The sequence below is a fragment of the Caloenas nicobarica genome, chromosome Z (genome assembly GCF_036013445.1).
Source record: "Caloenas nicobarica isolate bCalNic1 chromosome Z, bCalNic1.hap1, whole genome shotgun sequence".
NCBI classification, from domain to species: domain Eukaryota; kingdom Metazoa; phylum Chordata; class Aves; order Columbiformes; family Columbidae; genus Caloenas; species Caloenas nicobarica.
In genome coordinates, this window is record NC_088284.1 from 10,881,238 (window position 1) to 10,900,021 (window position 18,784).

The following is an 18,784-nucleotide window of genomic DNA, read 5'->3' on the forward strand; positions in this document are numbered from 1 at the left end:
AAGATGTGCATGAGAAAGAACGTGACTGAAAACAGACACAAGATGAGTGTGGTGTGTCTGGAATAAATATAAATTGAGAAAGAGTTAATTAAAGAGAGTTTGCTTGCTTTCTGCTTGGCTCAGCTCAGCTCTGCTATGCTCTGCTCTTGCTGCTGACACAAACTCTGTGTGTGTGTGTCTCTGTGTGCATCATTCTCAATCACTGCACACCTCTTGTCATTGGCTCCTCCCTCACATCTCTCAGGAAGTTGTCATCAATGACCTGTAAGAACTTCCTGGACTGTGTGTGCTTAGCTGTGTTCCCTACCCAGCAGATGTCAGGGTGACAGAAGTCCCCCACGAGAACCAGAGCTTATGGCTGTTAGGCTATTTTCAGCTGTCTGTAGAAGGCCTCATCAACTTCCTCTTCCAGATCAGGTAGCCTGCACTAAACACCCACAACACTGTCCCCCTTGTTAGACTGTCCCTTAAGTAAGGACTCAAGGTGTTCTTCATCCCCCCTAGGTAGAGTTCAATACATTCCAGTGCTCTCTCACGTAAAGCATAACTCCTCCAGCTCACCTTGCTGCCCTGTCTTTCCTAAAAAGGACATAGCTTTCCATGACAACGTTCCAGTCTTGTGAGCTGTCCCACTATGTCTCCGTAATAGCAAAGAGATCATGACCCTGTGGCCACACACAGACCTCTAATTTTTCATGTTTATTCCTCATCCTACACGCGTTTATCTACAGACATTTCAGAGGTGTAATCGAGCACGTAGGTTTCCCATGACAGCTGCAGAAGGATCCACCATAGCCATATATACCCTTGAGGTGGTTTGCCTTCTGGTTCTCATCTGAGGAGGCAGCTAAGGAATATTTGCCGCTGCTCTGGTTGGTCTGGCTTACTCCCCAGCCATATGCAATTCCATGAGCATTGCCGCTTTGGACCCTACCCCTCAAGCTCTGCAGTTTGTGCAGAAAATGGCTTCACTAGATGGAAATGTTCAAAGAGGAGTAAAGGAAAAAATGAAAACTTTATTCGAATAAACAGGGAGTCCACAGGAGTCCCTATCGGGGCTGTACAAATGAAGGTGAGGGGGAGTGTTGTGTGCACCCCCCTCACCATTTATCCTATTCCCCAGCCTCAAGTGATCCCTTCTCCTTTCCCCATTGGCTGAGGTACTCAGAGGGTACAACCTTTCCCATACACCCTTTCCATACCCCACCCTTTTCACACCCGCACCCACTGTTAGCTGTTACATATTCATCAGTTTCTCTGGCCTAGCTTATGCATTGAACATGTTACTATGTCTGCAGGGCTTGTGATTCCTTGTTACACGACAGCCAACAGCACAGCTCTCGGTTTCCTGCCCTGGTGTATGGGGACATGTGGCTCCTTGTGCACATTCACTGCCTCCTATTTGTCGCAATTGAATTCTGGTTACGATGTATCAGGGCAGGGACTGCAGCAGTTTTAGCCAACAGAAAGCAGTATCTTCAACAAAGTCAATGGCATTAATAATGAAACCAATTAACAACAACCCAATTAACAGTGTGAATCATGACATCACAGTTTTGTGAAGACATGATAGTTATTCCTTACAAGTTTAAAGCCTGCCTCACCAAATTGACCAGGCTGCTGCCAAAGATTCCTTTGCCTCTTTTGGACAGGGAGATTCCATCCCTTCCTAAGAGGCTATGGTCATGAAAGACTGTCCTATTTTCGTAAAAGCCAAAGCCTCATGACAGCACCAGCCTTGGAACCGAGAGTTGATGTGCATTATGCTTCTGTTTCTGGCTGCCGCCTTTCCTCTAGCTGGTAGAATGAAAGAAAATGTAACTTGGGCACCAATGTTTTTCGTTTGCCCTCCCAGGGCTTTATAGTCTTTCTTGATTCTGCCCAGGTTCTGGCTTGCAGTGCCATTTGTGCCTACAAGTCTGTGCTCTTGACAAGTTATGGAGCCTTCTCAGCTCAGGATAAGAGGGTCATCAGAGACAGTCAACATGGCTTCACCAAAGGGAAGTCGTGTTTGACCAACCTCATAGCCTTTTATGAAGACGTAACAAGGTGGATTGACGATGGCAGAGCAGTGGATGTGGTCTACCTTGACTTCAGCAAAGCATTTGATACCGTCTCCCACAGCATCCTCACGGCAAAACTGAGGAAGTGTGGACTGGATGATCGGGTAGTGACGTGGACTGCAAACTGGCTGAAGGAGAGAAGCCAGAGAGTTGTGATCAATGGGGCGGAGTCTGGTTGGAGGCCTGTATCTAGTGGAGTGCCTCAAGGGTCAGTTCTGGGACCAATACTGTTCAATATATTCATCAATGACTTGGATGAGGGAATTGAGTGTACTATCAGCAAGTTTGCTGATGACACCAAGCTGGGAGGAGTGGCTGACACGCCAGAGGGCTGTGCTGCCATCCAGCGAGATCTGGACAGGCTAGAGAGTTGGGCGGGGAAAAATTTAATGAAATATAACAAGAGGAAATGTAGAGTCTTGCATCTGGGCAGGAACAACCCCAGGTTCCAGTACAGGTTGGGGAATGACCTATTAGAGAGCAGTGTAGGGGAAAGGGACCTGGGGGTCCTGGTGGACAGCAGGATGACCATGAGCCAGCACTGTGCCCTTGTGGCCAAGAAGGCCAATGGCATCCTGGGGTGTATTAGAAGGGGGGTGGTTAGTAGGTCCAGAGAGGTTCTCCTTCCCCTCTACTCTGCCCTGGTGAGACCTCATCTGGAATATTGTGTCCAGTTCTGGGCCCCTCAGTTCAAGAAGGACAGGGAACTGCTGGAGAGAGTCCAGCGCAGGGCCACAAAGATGATGAAGGGAGTGGAGCATCTCCCTTATGAGGAAAGGCTGAGGGAGCTGGGGCTCTTTAGCTTGGAGAAGAGGAGACTGAGGGGTGACCTCATCAATGTTTATAAATATATAAAGGGTGGGTGTCACGAGGATGGAGCCAGGCTCTTCTCGGTGACAACCAACAGTAAGACAAGGGGTAATGGGTGCAAACTGGAACACAGGAGGTTCCACTTAAATGTGAGAAGAAACTTCTTCTCAGTGAGGGTGACGGAACACTGGAACAGGCTGCCCAGGGGGGTTGTGGATTCTCCTTCTCTGGAGACATTCAAAACCCGCCTGGACGCCTTCCTGTGTAACCTCACCTAGGTGTTCCTGCTCTGGCAGGGGGATTGGACTAGATGATCTTTCGAGGTCCCTTCCAATCCCTAACATTCTGTGATTCTGTGATTCTGTGAAACACCTCAGACCTTAGCTCCCAGAAGGCAGCATACCTCTTGTGACTCCTGTCAGGACAGCAGATGGGCACTTCAGTGCTCTTTAACAGTCACCCACTTCAGACAATCTTCATTTCTTTTTACGGTATCCACTGCATGCTGCTGGTACAGTTTCTCCTTGCAAACCTTGCTCCTTGGTGTCTATAGCTTTTAAAGCTTCGTATCTGTTTCGATTGTTATGCTGGAGGCTGGACACTGAGGTGGAGCCCTGCTTTTGTGGGTCATCGGGCTCCAACGTACCTCATTCTCAGTAGTGTCCGCTACATTCTCAGTGGTGTCTACTGCAGGAGCACGATTCTGAAATCACCTACCTTTGTCTCAGCTCCTCTAATACCGTGCAGCCTTTTAACTGTTTCCTGCAACTTGATCACCTGACATCTCAGATCATCAACCTCTGAACACCTTGTGCAGGCACTTACCTTTCTTCCAGGAGAAGGGTCTGGACACTCATTGCAAGCTACCAGCTGTACTGAAGTCTCCTTCCTTACTGGTTCTGTCTGGGTGGAAGCATGAGTCATCTCAGGGGCTTTCTCTGCAGGAGCACAGTTTTTAACTCTGAGGCATGTGCTCACCATTATAGCAGAGACCTGGAGCACTACCCTGGGCTGTGGACCTATGAGCAGACTGCAGTGTCCTTCCTGCACGCTCTGCCTGTGCAAACTGCCATGGCCTTATTTGCAGCACTCCTGGTCACTAGCACTCCACAAGACTGCTCAGGTCTCCCATGATTGCTCCTGACAGTGCTGTGGAGCAATCACTGAGAGGGAAAATTCTTGAAACTTAGTATTAAGGATACACTTACTGAGAATAAAGCTATATCCACATCTTCGGCATATGACTCACTCTCTGGAGAGAGTTCAGAGAAGGGCAACAAGGCTGGTAAAGGCTCTGGAGCACAAGTATAATGGGAAACAGCTGAGGGAACTGGGGCTGTTCAGCCTGGAGAAAAGGAGCCTGAGGGGAGACCATCTTGCTCTCCACAACTACCTGAAAGGAGGTTGTAGCATGGAGGGTGTTGGTCTCTTCTTCTGAGTAGCAAGTGATAAGACGAGAAAATAGCCTCAAGTTGTGCCAGGGAAGGTTCAGATTGGATATTAGGAAACATTTCTTCACAGAAAGGGTTGTGAAGCAATGAAACAGGCTGCCCAGGAAAGTGATGGAGTCGCCATCCCTGGAAGTGCTTAAAAATTATATAGATGAGGCTCTTAGGGACATGATTCAGTGCTAGATTTAAGTTATGGTTAGATCTCGATGATCTTAAGGGTCTCTTCCAACCAAAACTATTCTACAATTCTATGATTCTATGATATAAAACAGCTGCACAGCAGGCAAGAAATCTGCTCTGTATGGTTTCACCCACATGCACACCTGGTCTTCATTCTTAATTGGTAGTGTCTGAGGAAGCTCAGTGTAGTACCAATTAAGAAGATACGGGGGGAAGAAGGGGGAAGAGGGGAGGTGAGGTGGGGTGTGGCAGGGAGGGTGCAGGTAGAGTGATATGAAGGTATCACAGGCAGGCCCTGTGATACCTCCATCTCAAAAGATAGATGCCTCCATCACATTAAGCACCTTCGAGCATGCCCAGTTAAATTTTTACCTTAAAAATCCAAGTGAGGGTTTTTATACCAATCAATAACAAAGGTATGTATGACTAGAGTCACTCAAGCTCCACTTAAAAGTAGAAAATAGTATAAAAAAATCCTAACAATAGAGGACAGGTGGGGGGAAGACACCATTGCTGAGAAGTCAAGGGAATAGCATAATGTAGACTTCCGGTAAAAATCAACTGGTTAAACCTATCTTCACCAGCTTCGGGAGGATGCTTTTGGGTAAGATTTGTGCACTATTGTTATACCAGGTTTTCCCCAGGACACTTAGACTTCAAGCTTGTATTTGTAATCAGATTAATAATGCTATGTTGTCATTTCAGAATTTCTATATATATGGTAAGAATACTTATTTCTTGCAACTAACATTTGTATTTCAACTAAAGTGTATTTTTGAAATTTAAGTGTGTTTTTGCAGGCAGTGTATTTATCAACAGCATCTAAAAGAACTTGCATCTCTTGCTTTAATAAATCACGTTGTTTGTGGATCTAATAGTGAGAATTTCTCATTGACTGTGCCCAGACCTATAGCATACATTAAACTATTTGTCAGTCTCTGCAGTGTGTAGATTGATTGTGACTGGCCTGCACTATTCTTGTGTCTAATTGTACAAATTCAATGTTAATGCACTCAGACCTATACTATATATTATACTATTAGTGAACTTGTTCACTGGACCAGCCATTGAGCATGATCAGACTTAGCTGACTTGAGGTTATTTGCATCAGTCAGGAGTTCAGCCTAACTACCTTCAACGGGGCTTAACCTCTGCTAAATTAATCATCTTAACATAACAAATGCCCAAACCTCACCAGCCTTGCCAGCAAGAGCTGCTGATTCCCAGCGCAAATGCCAAAGCTGACTCTTCTTTGGGTTTCCCTGGTTTCGGGAACTGCGCTGTCCACCCTGATCTAGCACTCAGCCATGGAACTAACCATTGCCGCCGTTGTGTGCCTCGTTGACTGACTGCTGGTCTCATGTCCCCAGTGCTCCCCTGCCTTCCCATGTGGTGACCATGATGCTTCACCATCCTTAACATCTCTTGACTAGTGTTATGTCCCAATCCCAGGTCACACAGGATGCTCTGCAGCTTGAAGCTGACCACTGTCTGACTCCCAGCCCTCTGACCCCTCCTGCCTGCTTTCCCCATCACCGCTGTCCCCAGAGGGCAGGGAGAGCCCTGGTCTATTGTCCCCTGCACTGTGACATGTCTCGGCACTAACCTGCAGCCCTGGCCATGCTCTTCCCCACCTCCTGCCCCATCCCCACAGACTCCATCAGCATCTTCATGGGCCAGTGCTTCATGGACAAGACAGGGAAGGAGATTCTGAGGACCAGGTGGCTCCTGTGGTCCTGTGGACAACAGCAAGGGCAATCAGAAAGCAGCCAGGTGAGCCTCTTGTCCCTGCTCCATGCAGGTCCCCTGCACATACCCAGGTTTGGGGTTCTCTCACCCCACAGTGCTGAGCACCTGGCAGAGCTACTGCCAGTGCGGGGGTGACTGAGGACGGGGTACTCATGCCAGGCCTCCCTGAGGGTCCTGCCATGGTGCAAACACTGCTAGGGGGTGGGGCGGGGCTGGGTGGGTGCTTGGCACTGGGAGGGTGCATTTGCCCTGTGCAAGGATACATTTCCCAACCTTACATCTGCTCCCTCTGTGTCCCTGAAGGATGGGCACCAACATCTTCATGCACCTGCAAAAGGAGGGTGATCTCACAGGGGATTGAGAGCCTGATGGAAGCACCTGGAATTCAGACCCCACCACCTGCTTCTAATATGCAGACCCCATCTCCTGCCACACCCCCTGCTTCTAATAATAAAGCTTTCCTGCAAACACCCACCTATCTCTTGTTATGTTGTGGCTCAGTGCCCACGTTCCCACTTCCTCCCATGGCCCAGCTAGGCACTGCCCACTCCTGCTGTGCCACGTTGTGCCATTCTGTGCCATGCTGGTGGTTACTGACCAGCACAAGCCAGGCCCTACCCACCAGGTACTAGGAATCCTTGTTGCACATAGAATTTTTACAAGGCTTTGATTTAGCAGCAATTCAGGATTTATTCACGCTTCACGGTATATTTCAAGGTTCAAGTTGTATAGTTACTAACAGTGCTTAATCATCAGCTGATTTACCAGAGTGATATAAGTGAAATTTTTTATAATCAATCAAAAATAGCAGCTTAATGACATGTAAATGGCAAGGTTCATGCCAAACTTCCGCTGGAGTTTTTTAAATTAAACACACAGAGACACACACAAAAGTGTAAACTGAAACACACACACAAGCAGACAAAGAGACAGACAAGGCAGCTGTAAAGGAAAATTACACAGACATGGAGGCTACCTGTGACTGAAATTTCCCTTTCATGAGTTTCTTAAACTAATCACTTTTATGTGTAAACATTCAGCAACTGATTCTCATCAAACCACACAAAATTCACGGTTTGGATTTTTGCAAAAACATCGTTACATGATCATTGAATCTACACGAAATCATCAATAGATGACCTTGAGTCCTTGAGCAATCATCCCCAATAGGCATCCCAGTCAGTGGAAGATGCTAGGCCACATCCTACTGCGATCCAGGACAGTTCAAAGGGTCTCGCCTTAGAACCCTTTTTTATAGGATCACAAGATGATTGGCTGTGGTCAGTATTTTTCCATTCTGGCCACATCTCACTCCCCTCCAACACTGCCCCCCAGCCTGAAAACACCAGAAACTTCTAGACAAATAGACCAGCATGGTCATGCACACACCGCTGGTCAACAGACATGGCCCTTGACCAATGAAAGGCCTTAGTAGAGAGAATTTTTTAGACCACAACTTGGATTCAACTAGGCTATAAATGGAGCCCGCCAGAGACATCTGTTGACTTGGTCTGCCTCAGAGACAGCCTGGGATGGCATCTAAGGAAAGTCCCTCAAGGACTGAGACACCTTGCCTTATTGGTGAGTGCTCTTCTGGGTACCCTTGAGAGCCCTCACTTTATATGAGTGGGAAGATGCACATTTTGAATCATCGCTGTAGAGTTTTGGGGATCTCTTGAGTCTGTATCAGCTGTGTAGTAATTGAACTCCTCACTGGTATCCAATGAAATCTGTTTTTTCTAATGTTGTCAGATTGCTGACTAATTTTGGATAAACCTCATTTCTGGTTGGTTTTCTGCTAAATAGTTCTGGTTAGAATAAAGTCTGTTTGGAGCTTATTGTGTGCCTAAATTGATTTTGGGGAAACTTTGCAACACTTAAATTGGTACAGTGAGCAGGGTGCCAAAAACAGAGAAATTATTGCAGAGGCACAGCTTAAATCCTTCTGCCCCTGAATACAATGGGCATAAGAGAAATGGTTCAGTCATCAAGTGATCACAACCATGCATGCTACCTTGTATGCTGTTCTGTGTGCTGTCCTGTGTGTCTGCTAAAAACAAGTACACCACTTGCATAAATGTTATAAATAATTGGCAAAGGAGAATTCTAAGAGGCAATAAGAGATAGACTGTGTAAAGGTAGAATTGCAAAGAGAAAGAAAGTAGACATGTGCATTCGAACCAAGGATTGAGATTGCGCTGGCAAAAGTGGGGCAGCCACACCTCGTTGCTCAAAGTCAAAAGTTGATTGTGGGTGTGGATTCCGAGGATCAGGATGGAGAAGTCTGGGGAGACCCTGAGGAAAGTAGTTCTAACAACATATGACCTCTTATTAAAACAGAGAGACACGAACCCACAAGGTGAAAACCCCTGGGTTACTGTCTTTACGGCCTCAGGGATGGGTCCCAAGCTTAGTGAATGGCAAACTAAGTTTTCACACAGACCAGGACAAATGGAGTCTGAAGTGCTGTTAAGTGATGACAAGACAGGAAGTTGGTGGGGACCCACAGTGATTAGGAAAAACATTGTCAGAGTCAGCAGAGGGAATACAAAATGTCAAATATTTAGTTTTCATGATTTCCATAAGAGAGGAGTGTGGGAGACTACAGTGGGTCTGTGGATTCCCTGACAGAGGGCATGGGAACAGAGATCAGCCTTGAAGATATTAAGGCCTACCCATGAGAAAGATGGGACTAAAGGAGTATCCGGAGATATTAAGGTGTACCCATGAGAGAGAAGGGATGTATCTGTGAGAGAGAAGGGAGTAGAAGAGTAACACTGATGATAGCAAAATTAGCCAATGAGATGTTACTGCTGTAACTCGTAACCAAGAGTGAAGACACACATGAGTTGGTAAAACTGTATAAAAATGCACTTGTGGCAATAAATGGCATCTACTTTCATCCTGGAAGAACTTGGTCTATGTCATTTGTCCGTCTCAACCGCGTCATATGGTGACCCCGACATGATCCTGCATGAAGAAGGATCTCGCATGAAGAAGGGTCTCACATGAAGAAGAGGCAGCAGTGAAGCTGTGACAGCCGATGACGAGCTGGGGAGACGGAGCCCATTACAGCTGATAGAGCAGCAGGGGGGAGCTGCCAAAGATCCGGATCCTTGAAAAGACACCACGCCAAGAGTAGGTGAGCTACCGGGAACATGGAGGGGAACTTATCTAAAGAAGAGAGTATTATATTATCTACATGTAAATTGCTTCTGAAGAAGCAGGGTATTAGCCTTCTGGAATTGACTTTATGAAGGACATTACTATGGGGCAAAGCACTACCCAAAGATCCAAAGAAACAACCGAACTGTTAACGGCATGGCACTTGTTGCTAGAGATTTTGAGAGAATTAAAAGAGCAATGGGAACAGGCAGAGACAGTGGAGGGGGGTGGCTTTCCTGGGCTAGATTTGGAAGAAAAAAAACAAAAAACCCAAAAACCCAAAAATGTGCACTGTTCCAAACCCCTCTGTTACTAATGATTCCCCAGCACCGTTCAAGTCCGTGTTATGTGATCACTTGGATGAGGATGAGGGTCTGCAGCATTCTCTTGAAAAATTAAAAGGAAAAGAAAAGAAGTATGTGTATGTGTTGCCCCAAGATCAGATAAAAACCATGAAAGACTCATGCAAAATTAGACCTATGCAATGTAACACCTATAGATCGTTTAGGATGGAACAATGGGGATTCGTTGGAAGGGGTGGGTATCCTCCAGCTCTTGGAAGAGACACTAATTGGCACACCACAATTACAGGTGCGATTAGTTTCTGAAATCCTGAGGCAGTCAGCAGACCTTGCATATGAAGCTATGATAAAGGTGCCTGAAAACGACAAAACAGCCAAATTATTTATGACTATTAATCAGGATCCCAATGAGAATTACGTGCAGTTTATTGACCGTCTTCAAGAGGCCATCAATAAGCAGGTTGAAAACTTAGAAGCTAAGGAAGCACTAATGTTGAAATTAGCAGTAGAGAATGCTAATGTTTGCTATCAACACATTATCTGCGAGTTTTATAGTACATATTACATGCTTCTGTGTATTGCCTCTCTGAAAATCAAGCAGCTTGTCAGGAATGTGAGTTAATTGGTTTACTGGTTGTTATTACGGTTGTTTCTTTGTGTAAGTGTGCCGTAAAACTTTCTCCCCACTTTTCCCACTCGTGCTGCAAGCAGCCCTGTGCTTCCCACCCACCCCCACACCCTGCCCTTCTCATGGTTTTTTACTTACAAGATGGGGTTGGAAATGACTGTTTTCAGTCGTGTTCCTAAGAAATCGGTATTGGGAGGTGTTTTAGAACATAGGAAAGCACTTGGAAATACGAGGAAAGAGGATCTTGTGAAATATTGAAATCAGTGGTGGCTGCTGTACAAGTTAAATGATTGGGAAAACTGGCCAGAGAATAGAACCTTTAAGTATCTTTAAGTATAACACAGCAATCATAGATGTCTTCCTTGTTAGCCTGTTTTCTTTGTGGGTATCTGATTAAGCATGTTGCAGTTTTAGTACGTCTTTGTTGTGTGGTACAGTGAGTTCGCAAACTGTTAAATAATGAGAATCTATGGACTCAAAATGTACATTTTGTGATAATACAGAAGATCATGAGTAATTTAGTTTTTTATTGCGTGAATGTGATGATAAAATTTTATGTGTAATAGCCATTACTTTTCTTTCTACCATGCTAGCTTTATTCCAGCATTCAGGCTTGCACAACTCTGCGATAGGCTGTGTCTCATCTCGGTGTACCAAATTTGGCTCTTTTGTATACACACCAAGTAAAGAATCCTGGTTTTGGGATAACAGTTGTAGCACGCCAGATGAGACACTAATAAAAGTCTTGCCCAGTCCAGCTTGCTAGAGCAGCAGGGGAGCAGGTGTTAGTTGGGCTCCAGCACGCACTGACCTGTTTTGTCAGGGAGACCCAGTGGCACTTCTACCTGGTTGAGCAGTAAGCAGTTCAAAGGTGCGATGCAAAAATCGAGATATTGTCTTGAATAAGTGTAATTGTGATCCATCTGCATATTTGAACTTGGTATTTGGTTTTCATATGTGAGCTCAGTATTTTAGTTTGCATATATGTGTGTATATATATATATATATATATTTGGTACCAAAAGCATTTTGTGTGGGGAGATAATTACAAAATGAGAACTGGTTCCGCTACTAAAATACCACCTTGCTCCCCCTTAGGATGCATCCTTACACATTAGAGTAACTTTTGGGGTAATAGTCTGCTAAAAGAAAACTTGAAATGATATTGTACTCAAACGTGGCTTAAATGAGGAATTCTGGGGTTTAATGCTGTATTGAAATTAATGTTGTTCTGCAGAACTTTGGGAAAAAATGAGATGAAGTACAGTACGGTAAGTTAATTTGCTCTTATTGTTATCTAATAATTTTGAGACCAGAAAAGAATTTAAATTGTTAAACTCTGATTGGCATTGTACACAAAAAAAAAAAAAAAAACACCCAAACAAACCAACCTAAGTGCTATGATGTGAACTTGGTATTGTATGAGGTTGTATTTAAAAGTTGCTAGAATATGAACTGATTCGGATCCAGGAAAATGGAATAATGGATTGATGTTCAATATGCTGGTTTTTGACATCTGTAAACAGTAAAAGGTAAATGGAGCTAAGGAATGTAGCTATTGCTGAGCTAATTAGAATTGCATATAAAGTGTATTATGTTTGGAATGAAATGGGAAAACAAAAAAGCACAATATCCCAGGCCTGTGCTGTACAGCTTGAACATAAATTTCAGGCCTGTGTCAAGCTGCTAGATAAACTCAGCTCATTGTAACCCAGCAGTCTGGCAACTCCTCCTTAGCACCAGCGATTACGCCACCTGCGTGGCGTTGGCCATGTCTAAACTGCAGCAAGAAGAGAAAGAAAAAAAAAAAAAAAAAAGGAAAAACCTGGTTGCCTGCTGCTAAGCAGAGAAAGGGGGGCTTTATTTCCACCCCTTCTTTTTTTTTTTTTCCTGGAGTGTTGTCATCCCTCCTTGTTGTGGCACTCGCGTTGCTTCTCATCTCTGAATCAAGGGTTGTCAGTGCTGTTTCTTTTTGCTTCCATCTTGTTTCTTAGGTTCTGGCATATCTGGGGAAACTGCTCATCGTTTTGCCTCCTTGCTGAAGTCGGTCTTTTCACACTGGTCAGCTTTTTGGGGTCAGAGTGTTGAGTGCTTCTCTGGGTCAGACTGGTGCTGATTTGAGTGTGGAGTGGAGCCGGGCTGGTTTGATGTGGAGTTTGGACTGATTTATTTTCATGCTGGGCTAGAGATCTTACCATCTCAGATGGGGGCAAGAGGGAGGCTTTATTCCTCCCCGCCCCCTCCCCAGCAACGTTACTGCTAGAGAACTGTAATACTGCATGAAGGAGTCTGAGGGTGAAATTTAAAGGCATCTCCAGTGGATCCATAGTTCTAATGAAGCTGGGAAATTAAACCAAAAAGGTTTTTTTTAATGGACTTGTTCTGTGGTAACTAGTTGTAAGAGACTTCTCCGTAAATTCACTGTGCTAGTTTTTGAGATCATGGGAAAGAGAGAAAGAAAGGCAATTTTTTTAAACCAATGGAATGCCAAATTTGGAACAAAGTTTTAATAATTGAATTCTCGTATTTGCCAGAAAGCCCTATACCTCTCTTAGGTCAAGATTTGTTAAGTAAATTGTAAGATCAGATAATGTCTTCTGAGAATTCTGTTTAGTTGCATGTCCTCCAAGAAGCTGCTTAGACGGTGCAGGTCTGCTTGCTACAAGTGAGAAATCTCCAAGGAAATTTCGAATGCTATATATCCATCAGTATTGGCAGCCAAAGTATCGGTAAAACCAACACTACATTGATAGAACTGAAACAGGACTTCGATCCAGTAAGGGAAAATCATACCCACTAAATATGACAGCCAAAATGGAGTTAGAGACTTTGATGAATAAATTTATGACAACCTTACAAGCTAACTGCATTCAACTGGACTTGCAGATTTGTCTATTCATAGCTACAACATAGAGAAAACCTGTGGCTATCGTGGGACAGTACGACGAGAATGCTAACAGACTGATATACTGATTGTTACTCTGATCAAGAAATGCAGGGAATGCATTTAAGTCTTAATAGGCCATGATCCTTTTGTCATACATGTACCATTTGTGAAATCTAATTTTGATTTTTTGTATTTGCAGTCTATGTCCTTGTAAATTGCACTAGCTGATTTTCTTAGCAGTATAGCTTTTGGCATGTAAATTGCTGCAGAACCTGCATGCCTTTCACACGAGGTCACAGACCGTGCTTGTATTTGGTCTGATCTCATGTGCTTGCACAATTTTTGTTGATGGTTCAGGGAAGTCTCATAAAGCTGTAGTGGTCTGGCATGAAGATAACATCATTCTGTAAAAATCATTGAAGGTTCAAACTGATTAGTAGAACATGGCACAGCTTTGCATTACTTAAAGCTTTTTAAGGAGGAACCTCTAAATTTGATTTGTGATTCTGAGTATGTAGTCAAGGTCCAACGCACACATCTGATTCTGATTTTTTTTTTTAAATGAAAAGGGGGAGAAGTAGGGGAAACACCACAAAACTGATCATCAAAAGCATTGTATGTGATGAATCACTTATATCTAAGTGGCGCAGCCGAAATTCCCCCTGTGATGAAACACTTTACAAGTATGACCCAAAAACATGCTAAATCAGAAAGAACCTACATTAGTTATGTTCAAATCACTAGTTAATGGTCAATGGAAAAGGCCACATCAATTGATAACCTGGGGGAAAGGCTAAGCTTGTGTCTTTACAGATCAAGGACCGCAATGGCTGCCGGTGCAAAATGTGAAACCTGTGTTATCTTCCTGACGATGATTGCTGCAGCTGCTGCATTTTGGATGCCTGCACAGACAAAGACTAACATGTGGATTACTTTAGCCAACACGACTGGCCAGGACTCTATATGCCTAGCTATGGCATCTCCGGAAAACCTGTTCCACACATGCTTGGTCGGCATCCCCCTTGATGACTACAGCAGCATCACACAACTGTTTCAAAATAGTGGTCGTTGCAGAGGCATTGTAATGAACCGTAATAATACCAACATGGCACTTTGGATTAATTGCCTCCCGGAAGCAGATATTGAATCACAGGAACTGGTATTGCTGAGATCTATGCCCATGGATACTTGTATCCAGCTGGTTTATGAACAGTATCAGAACAACATACACCAGCATGAATGGATAAAACTGCAAAATGTTAATGCTACCCTTGATGACTATAGAAATGAAACTCAATGGTGTAATGCCTCGTGGAAGAATCCAAGGGGTGCTGTGGATAATGCGAGACAGTGACCCCGAAAACTCCTGTATGGTATATTCTTGGTCTGCGGAAACAGAGCCTCGCCAGGAATTACTTCTAATGCTGTTGGATGACTGTGTAGTTCGGGACAATTAACTCTCTTAACACCCAATGTATCTATGATAATAGATCACAGAAGAGCAAGATGGGAAATACAATTTTTACATGTATATGAGTCAAAATGTGATGATAGTGTAGATTTTTGGAGATCAGGGTTAAGAGTTTTAGGATCTCTTGTACCTGGTGTTGGCACAGCTAAAGCTTTAAATACTTTAGAAAAAATTAGAATGCTGGCAAGCTAAGCAAACTAACAGAACTTCTAAGGCTTTAAGTGGGCTTTTGTTAGATACAGATTCTGTAAGACATGCTGCACTGCACAATAGAGCCACAATAGACTTTTTGTTGTTAGCTCAAGGACATGGGTGAGAAGATTTTGATGGTATATGCAATAAATTGCTTAGTGGTTGGGAGCTTTCAGGGTGGTTGTTATCGGTAGTGAAAATGGGACTGATTGTTTTGATGATTGTTGTGATTGTGTTACTAATGTTGCCATGCACGATTTCTCTGCTGCAAAGGGCCCTGCAGCGGACAATGAAGGCAATTTTTTTAGCATAAAAACAAAAAGGGGGAATTGTGGGGGCCTACGGTGGGTCTATGGATTCGCTGATGGAGGGCATGGGAACAGAGATCAGCCTTGAAGATATTAAGGCCTACCCATGAGAAAGATGGGACTAAAGGAGTATCCGGAGATATTAAGGTGTACCCATGAGAGAGAAGGGATGTATCTGTGAGAGAGAAGGGAGTAGAAGAGTAACATTGATGATAGCAAAATTAGCCAATGAGATGTTACTGCTGTAACTTGTAACCAATAATGAAGACACACACGAGTTGGTAAAACTGTATAAAAATGCACTTGTGGCAATAAATGGCATCTACTACTTTCATCCTGGAGGAATTTGGTTTATGTCATTTGTCCGTCTCAACTGCGACAGAGGAGGACAAACCCCCATTTGCCTTTCCCTGGGAAGGGAGACAATACACTTTTATTCAGCTTCCACAAGGGTAAAAATACTCTCTTCCACTATTGCAGACAAAGCCTGGCTGTGCTCCTTGACACAGTGAAAGCACCATTGGACAGTCATATGTATCAGTATACAGATGACATCTTGGTGGACAGAGACAATAAGGAACATGCTGGGCAGGCTGGGGGGACAGGTTCTCTCTCTCTCTCTGTCTTGTTCTTGCTGCTGGGAGCAGGGTGGCCAGGGATGCCCCTGGTTCTGTTTGGACCACATGGTTTGGTGCTTCTGTATTTTAGGCATGAGCCACAGTTTGGGGCAGAGGGGGTGGTTTCGGTGCGAGCTGTGTCCAGGAGCCCACTCACCATTTCGGAAGGGGTGGGCTGCTGCCACAGGACTGCCACATGGTAGGACTGGCACACAGTTGTGTTGCACTGTGTGTCCGTTGCTTTGTAACTTCATTCATTATTGTTGTTGTTACTGTTTGTTCAGGTTTTTTCTTCCCTGTTCCATTACACTGTTCTTATCCCAACCCATGGGTTTTGCCTTTGTTTTCTGATTCTTCTTCCCAACCCACCAGGGGCAGGGGAGGGGTGAACAAGCCACACATGGTTTTAATTACTAGCTGGGGTGGCTGTGGCTAAACTACAACAATAGATAACATCTTCATGGATGGACACAATAAGGAACAGGTTGGGTGGGTAGCTGAGACTATCTGGAACCTAGTGACAAAAAACTGAATTAGATATTCCACCTTCCAAATGCCAAGGTCCTAGGCAAGAAAGGAAAGGTTTGGCCTAAGGGCTTGGTGGACCACAGGAGCCACTGAAGTACTCAATGATGTCCTATTGGGCATTGAGAAGGGGCAGACTCTGAACAAAAAAGCCAACTTGCAACAGCTGTTGGGCACATTGAGGTGCTGGAGAAAACATATTCCAGGATTTTGGGTGGTAGTACACCCTCCATACAACCTGCTTTGGAAGAACAGGACATGGGATTGGACCTTGCAGGATACAGAGGCCCTTAATGTTCTGAAAGATTAACTTAAAATCTGTCAGGGGCTGGGCCTGCTGCACCCACAAGACCTGTTCAAGGTGGAATGGGAGTTCTCAGAGCATGCTTCCTATTGTGGCATATTCCAAAAGAGACCACAAAGACCAGCCACACCCTTCTTTTTTTACCAAACAGCATGAGTGTTTTGTGAGTGGATTAGTGTTCTACCCACCCTGAAGAATACTCAAAGTGACAACAGAACCCACTTCGCAGACAGAGTGGTTCAAGGTTGGGCTCGAGGGGAAGGTATTAAGTGAATGTTCCATACATCATATTACACTCAAGCCAGTGGGATGGTTGAGTGGACTAATGGTCTGATGAAAAGGTGTACTGATATCTCACAACCTAGTGGGGACACAGGGCTGACACAAGCAGTCCTCATAATTAAAAACTGCTGGAGGTGTTATGGAAGCCCCCAAATCAGGGAATTTTGCACCAAGAAGCCACCTGTATTCAATGATCCTATACCAATCAATGGAAAGAACCAGCCTCCATGAAAAACATACCTGGGCAACCTGTCATGATGAAGCTGCCCTCTATCGGCATTGTGCCCATGAACCTGGCAAAACTTACAGGCTTATATGCCTGGGAAGCTTTGGGTGGGAGTGGGAAAACCCATCCTATTAGCGCTCGGTGGATAATCCCTGATGTCTGACCGAAAGCTGCCTTTCCAAGCCTGGGGCAAATTTTTTGGTTTTTTACAGGATGGTGGAGAAATAGATCACCCTGTCCCTCCTTCTAGTGGTTGTGATAGCGGCCAGCATGGATGTTTTGAAGGGTGAAGGAAGCCCTGATGCTGCAGCAGAGGCTGGAAATATTAATGGCCAAATCCAGAGATGACATGGTTTTCTGAAGAAGTTGTGGGGAGCTATTGTAGCTGTCCAGATAAAGAAAATGTCTCTGAGAACCCAACTCTGAGAACTCTCGAAACAAGTTTAAGGTTATTAATGTGCATGGTGAGCATAATGAGATGGGTTCTGCCACAATAGAACTTACAGATACAAAACTGACTTTGTACACCTGTAAAAGGGACCATGTAAAAGGGCACTACCTCTGGTTTCTGTTGTTGTAGCTAGGACTCAAATCTTGCAGAAGTTCCTAAGTAACTTCTTGTTACTTAGCAACTTTGTTACTTTCTTACTTAGGAACTTCTTGTTATTTTGCTGCTTCTTGTAGCTAAGAAACTGGCTGTAGAAGTTATGCTAAGCAAAATTAGGTCTGCTAAGCAAATTCTATATGAGAAGTTTCTAAAAACATTCTGTAAGAAGCAGTATATCAAATAATTCAATAAGTTAAGGCAGTCTACTCCCTAACAGACATTCTCCAAACTTTGATATGCAAATCAAAGTTGAACAACAAGCATAGAATAACAAGAGTCATTAAAATCACCAAAGGGTGTAGGATAAGGTTCAGTGCTCCAGCTGCTGCCAGAGGCCATCCCAACAGCACTTCCCACTATTTATGTTCTCCACCTTTCTTCACTCTTTCTAGGACATGATGTATCTCCCCTGCACCATGATGGATTGTGATTAGGGTTTTCTGTTGACTGGACTGAATTTGTTTTAGAAATTGTTTAGGTTGTCATGTTGCAATACTTTTCTCCCCACTGTGAGAGTCATTCCAATAGGGATAAGGACTTACAGCCTTTGATCAAGACGAAGACATTTGTCCCCTGAGCAGGAACATGATGCTGGCCTGTCTAGTAATCACCAGGTGCCCTTGGGGGGTGGGGGCCTGTAGCACTACAAGTGTGAGCAAGGAGGGATGGTTTCAGCATGTGTTTGTGGGAATATCTGTCTGTGAATACCCTCTCCTACCGCTAGAAACTGAAAGTTTGGAAATACCCAGATTGCACAACGCCTTGGACAGCGGTGCCACCTTCAGCAATAAAAAGGCAAAGGAGCTGGCACATCGGCAGAACCCTACAAGGAGCACGTCCCCGACTATGCCAGGTATCTGCCCTCTGCAGCCAATGTGCAAATGACTCCCTTCCTCCTGGTGCTCATCCTGGCGCTGGTGACTTCTGCTTCTCTGCAAGAGAGGTAATGGCAGGGGTGGGATGCACAGGTCTGGTATGCACAGGGCTGCAGCTCCCGGGGGTCCCCGCTCCTGCTGC

At 44.5% G+C, this 18,784-nt stretch overlaps 1 protein-coding gene across 1 annotated transcript in view; it reads left to right on the forward strand.

Annotated features, from left to right (window-relative positions):
- LOC136001444 (avidin-like) overlaps positions 1–18,784 on the forward strand; it is a 35,340-nt gene that overhangs the window by 15,124 nt on the left and 1,432 nt on the right. The window contains 2 exon segments of the mRNA XM_065655766.1: positions 18,638–18,691; positions 18,694–18,710. Coding sequence (XP_065511838.1) covers positions 18,638–18,691; positions 18,694–18,710 — 71 coding nt within the window.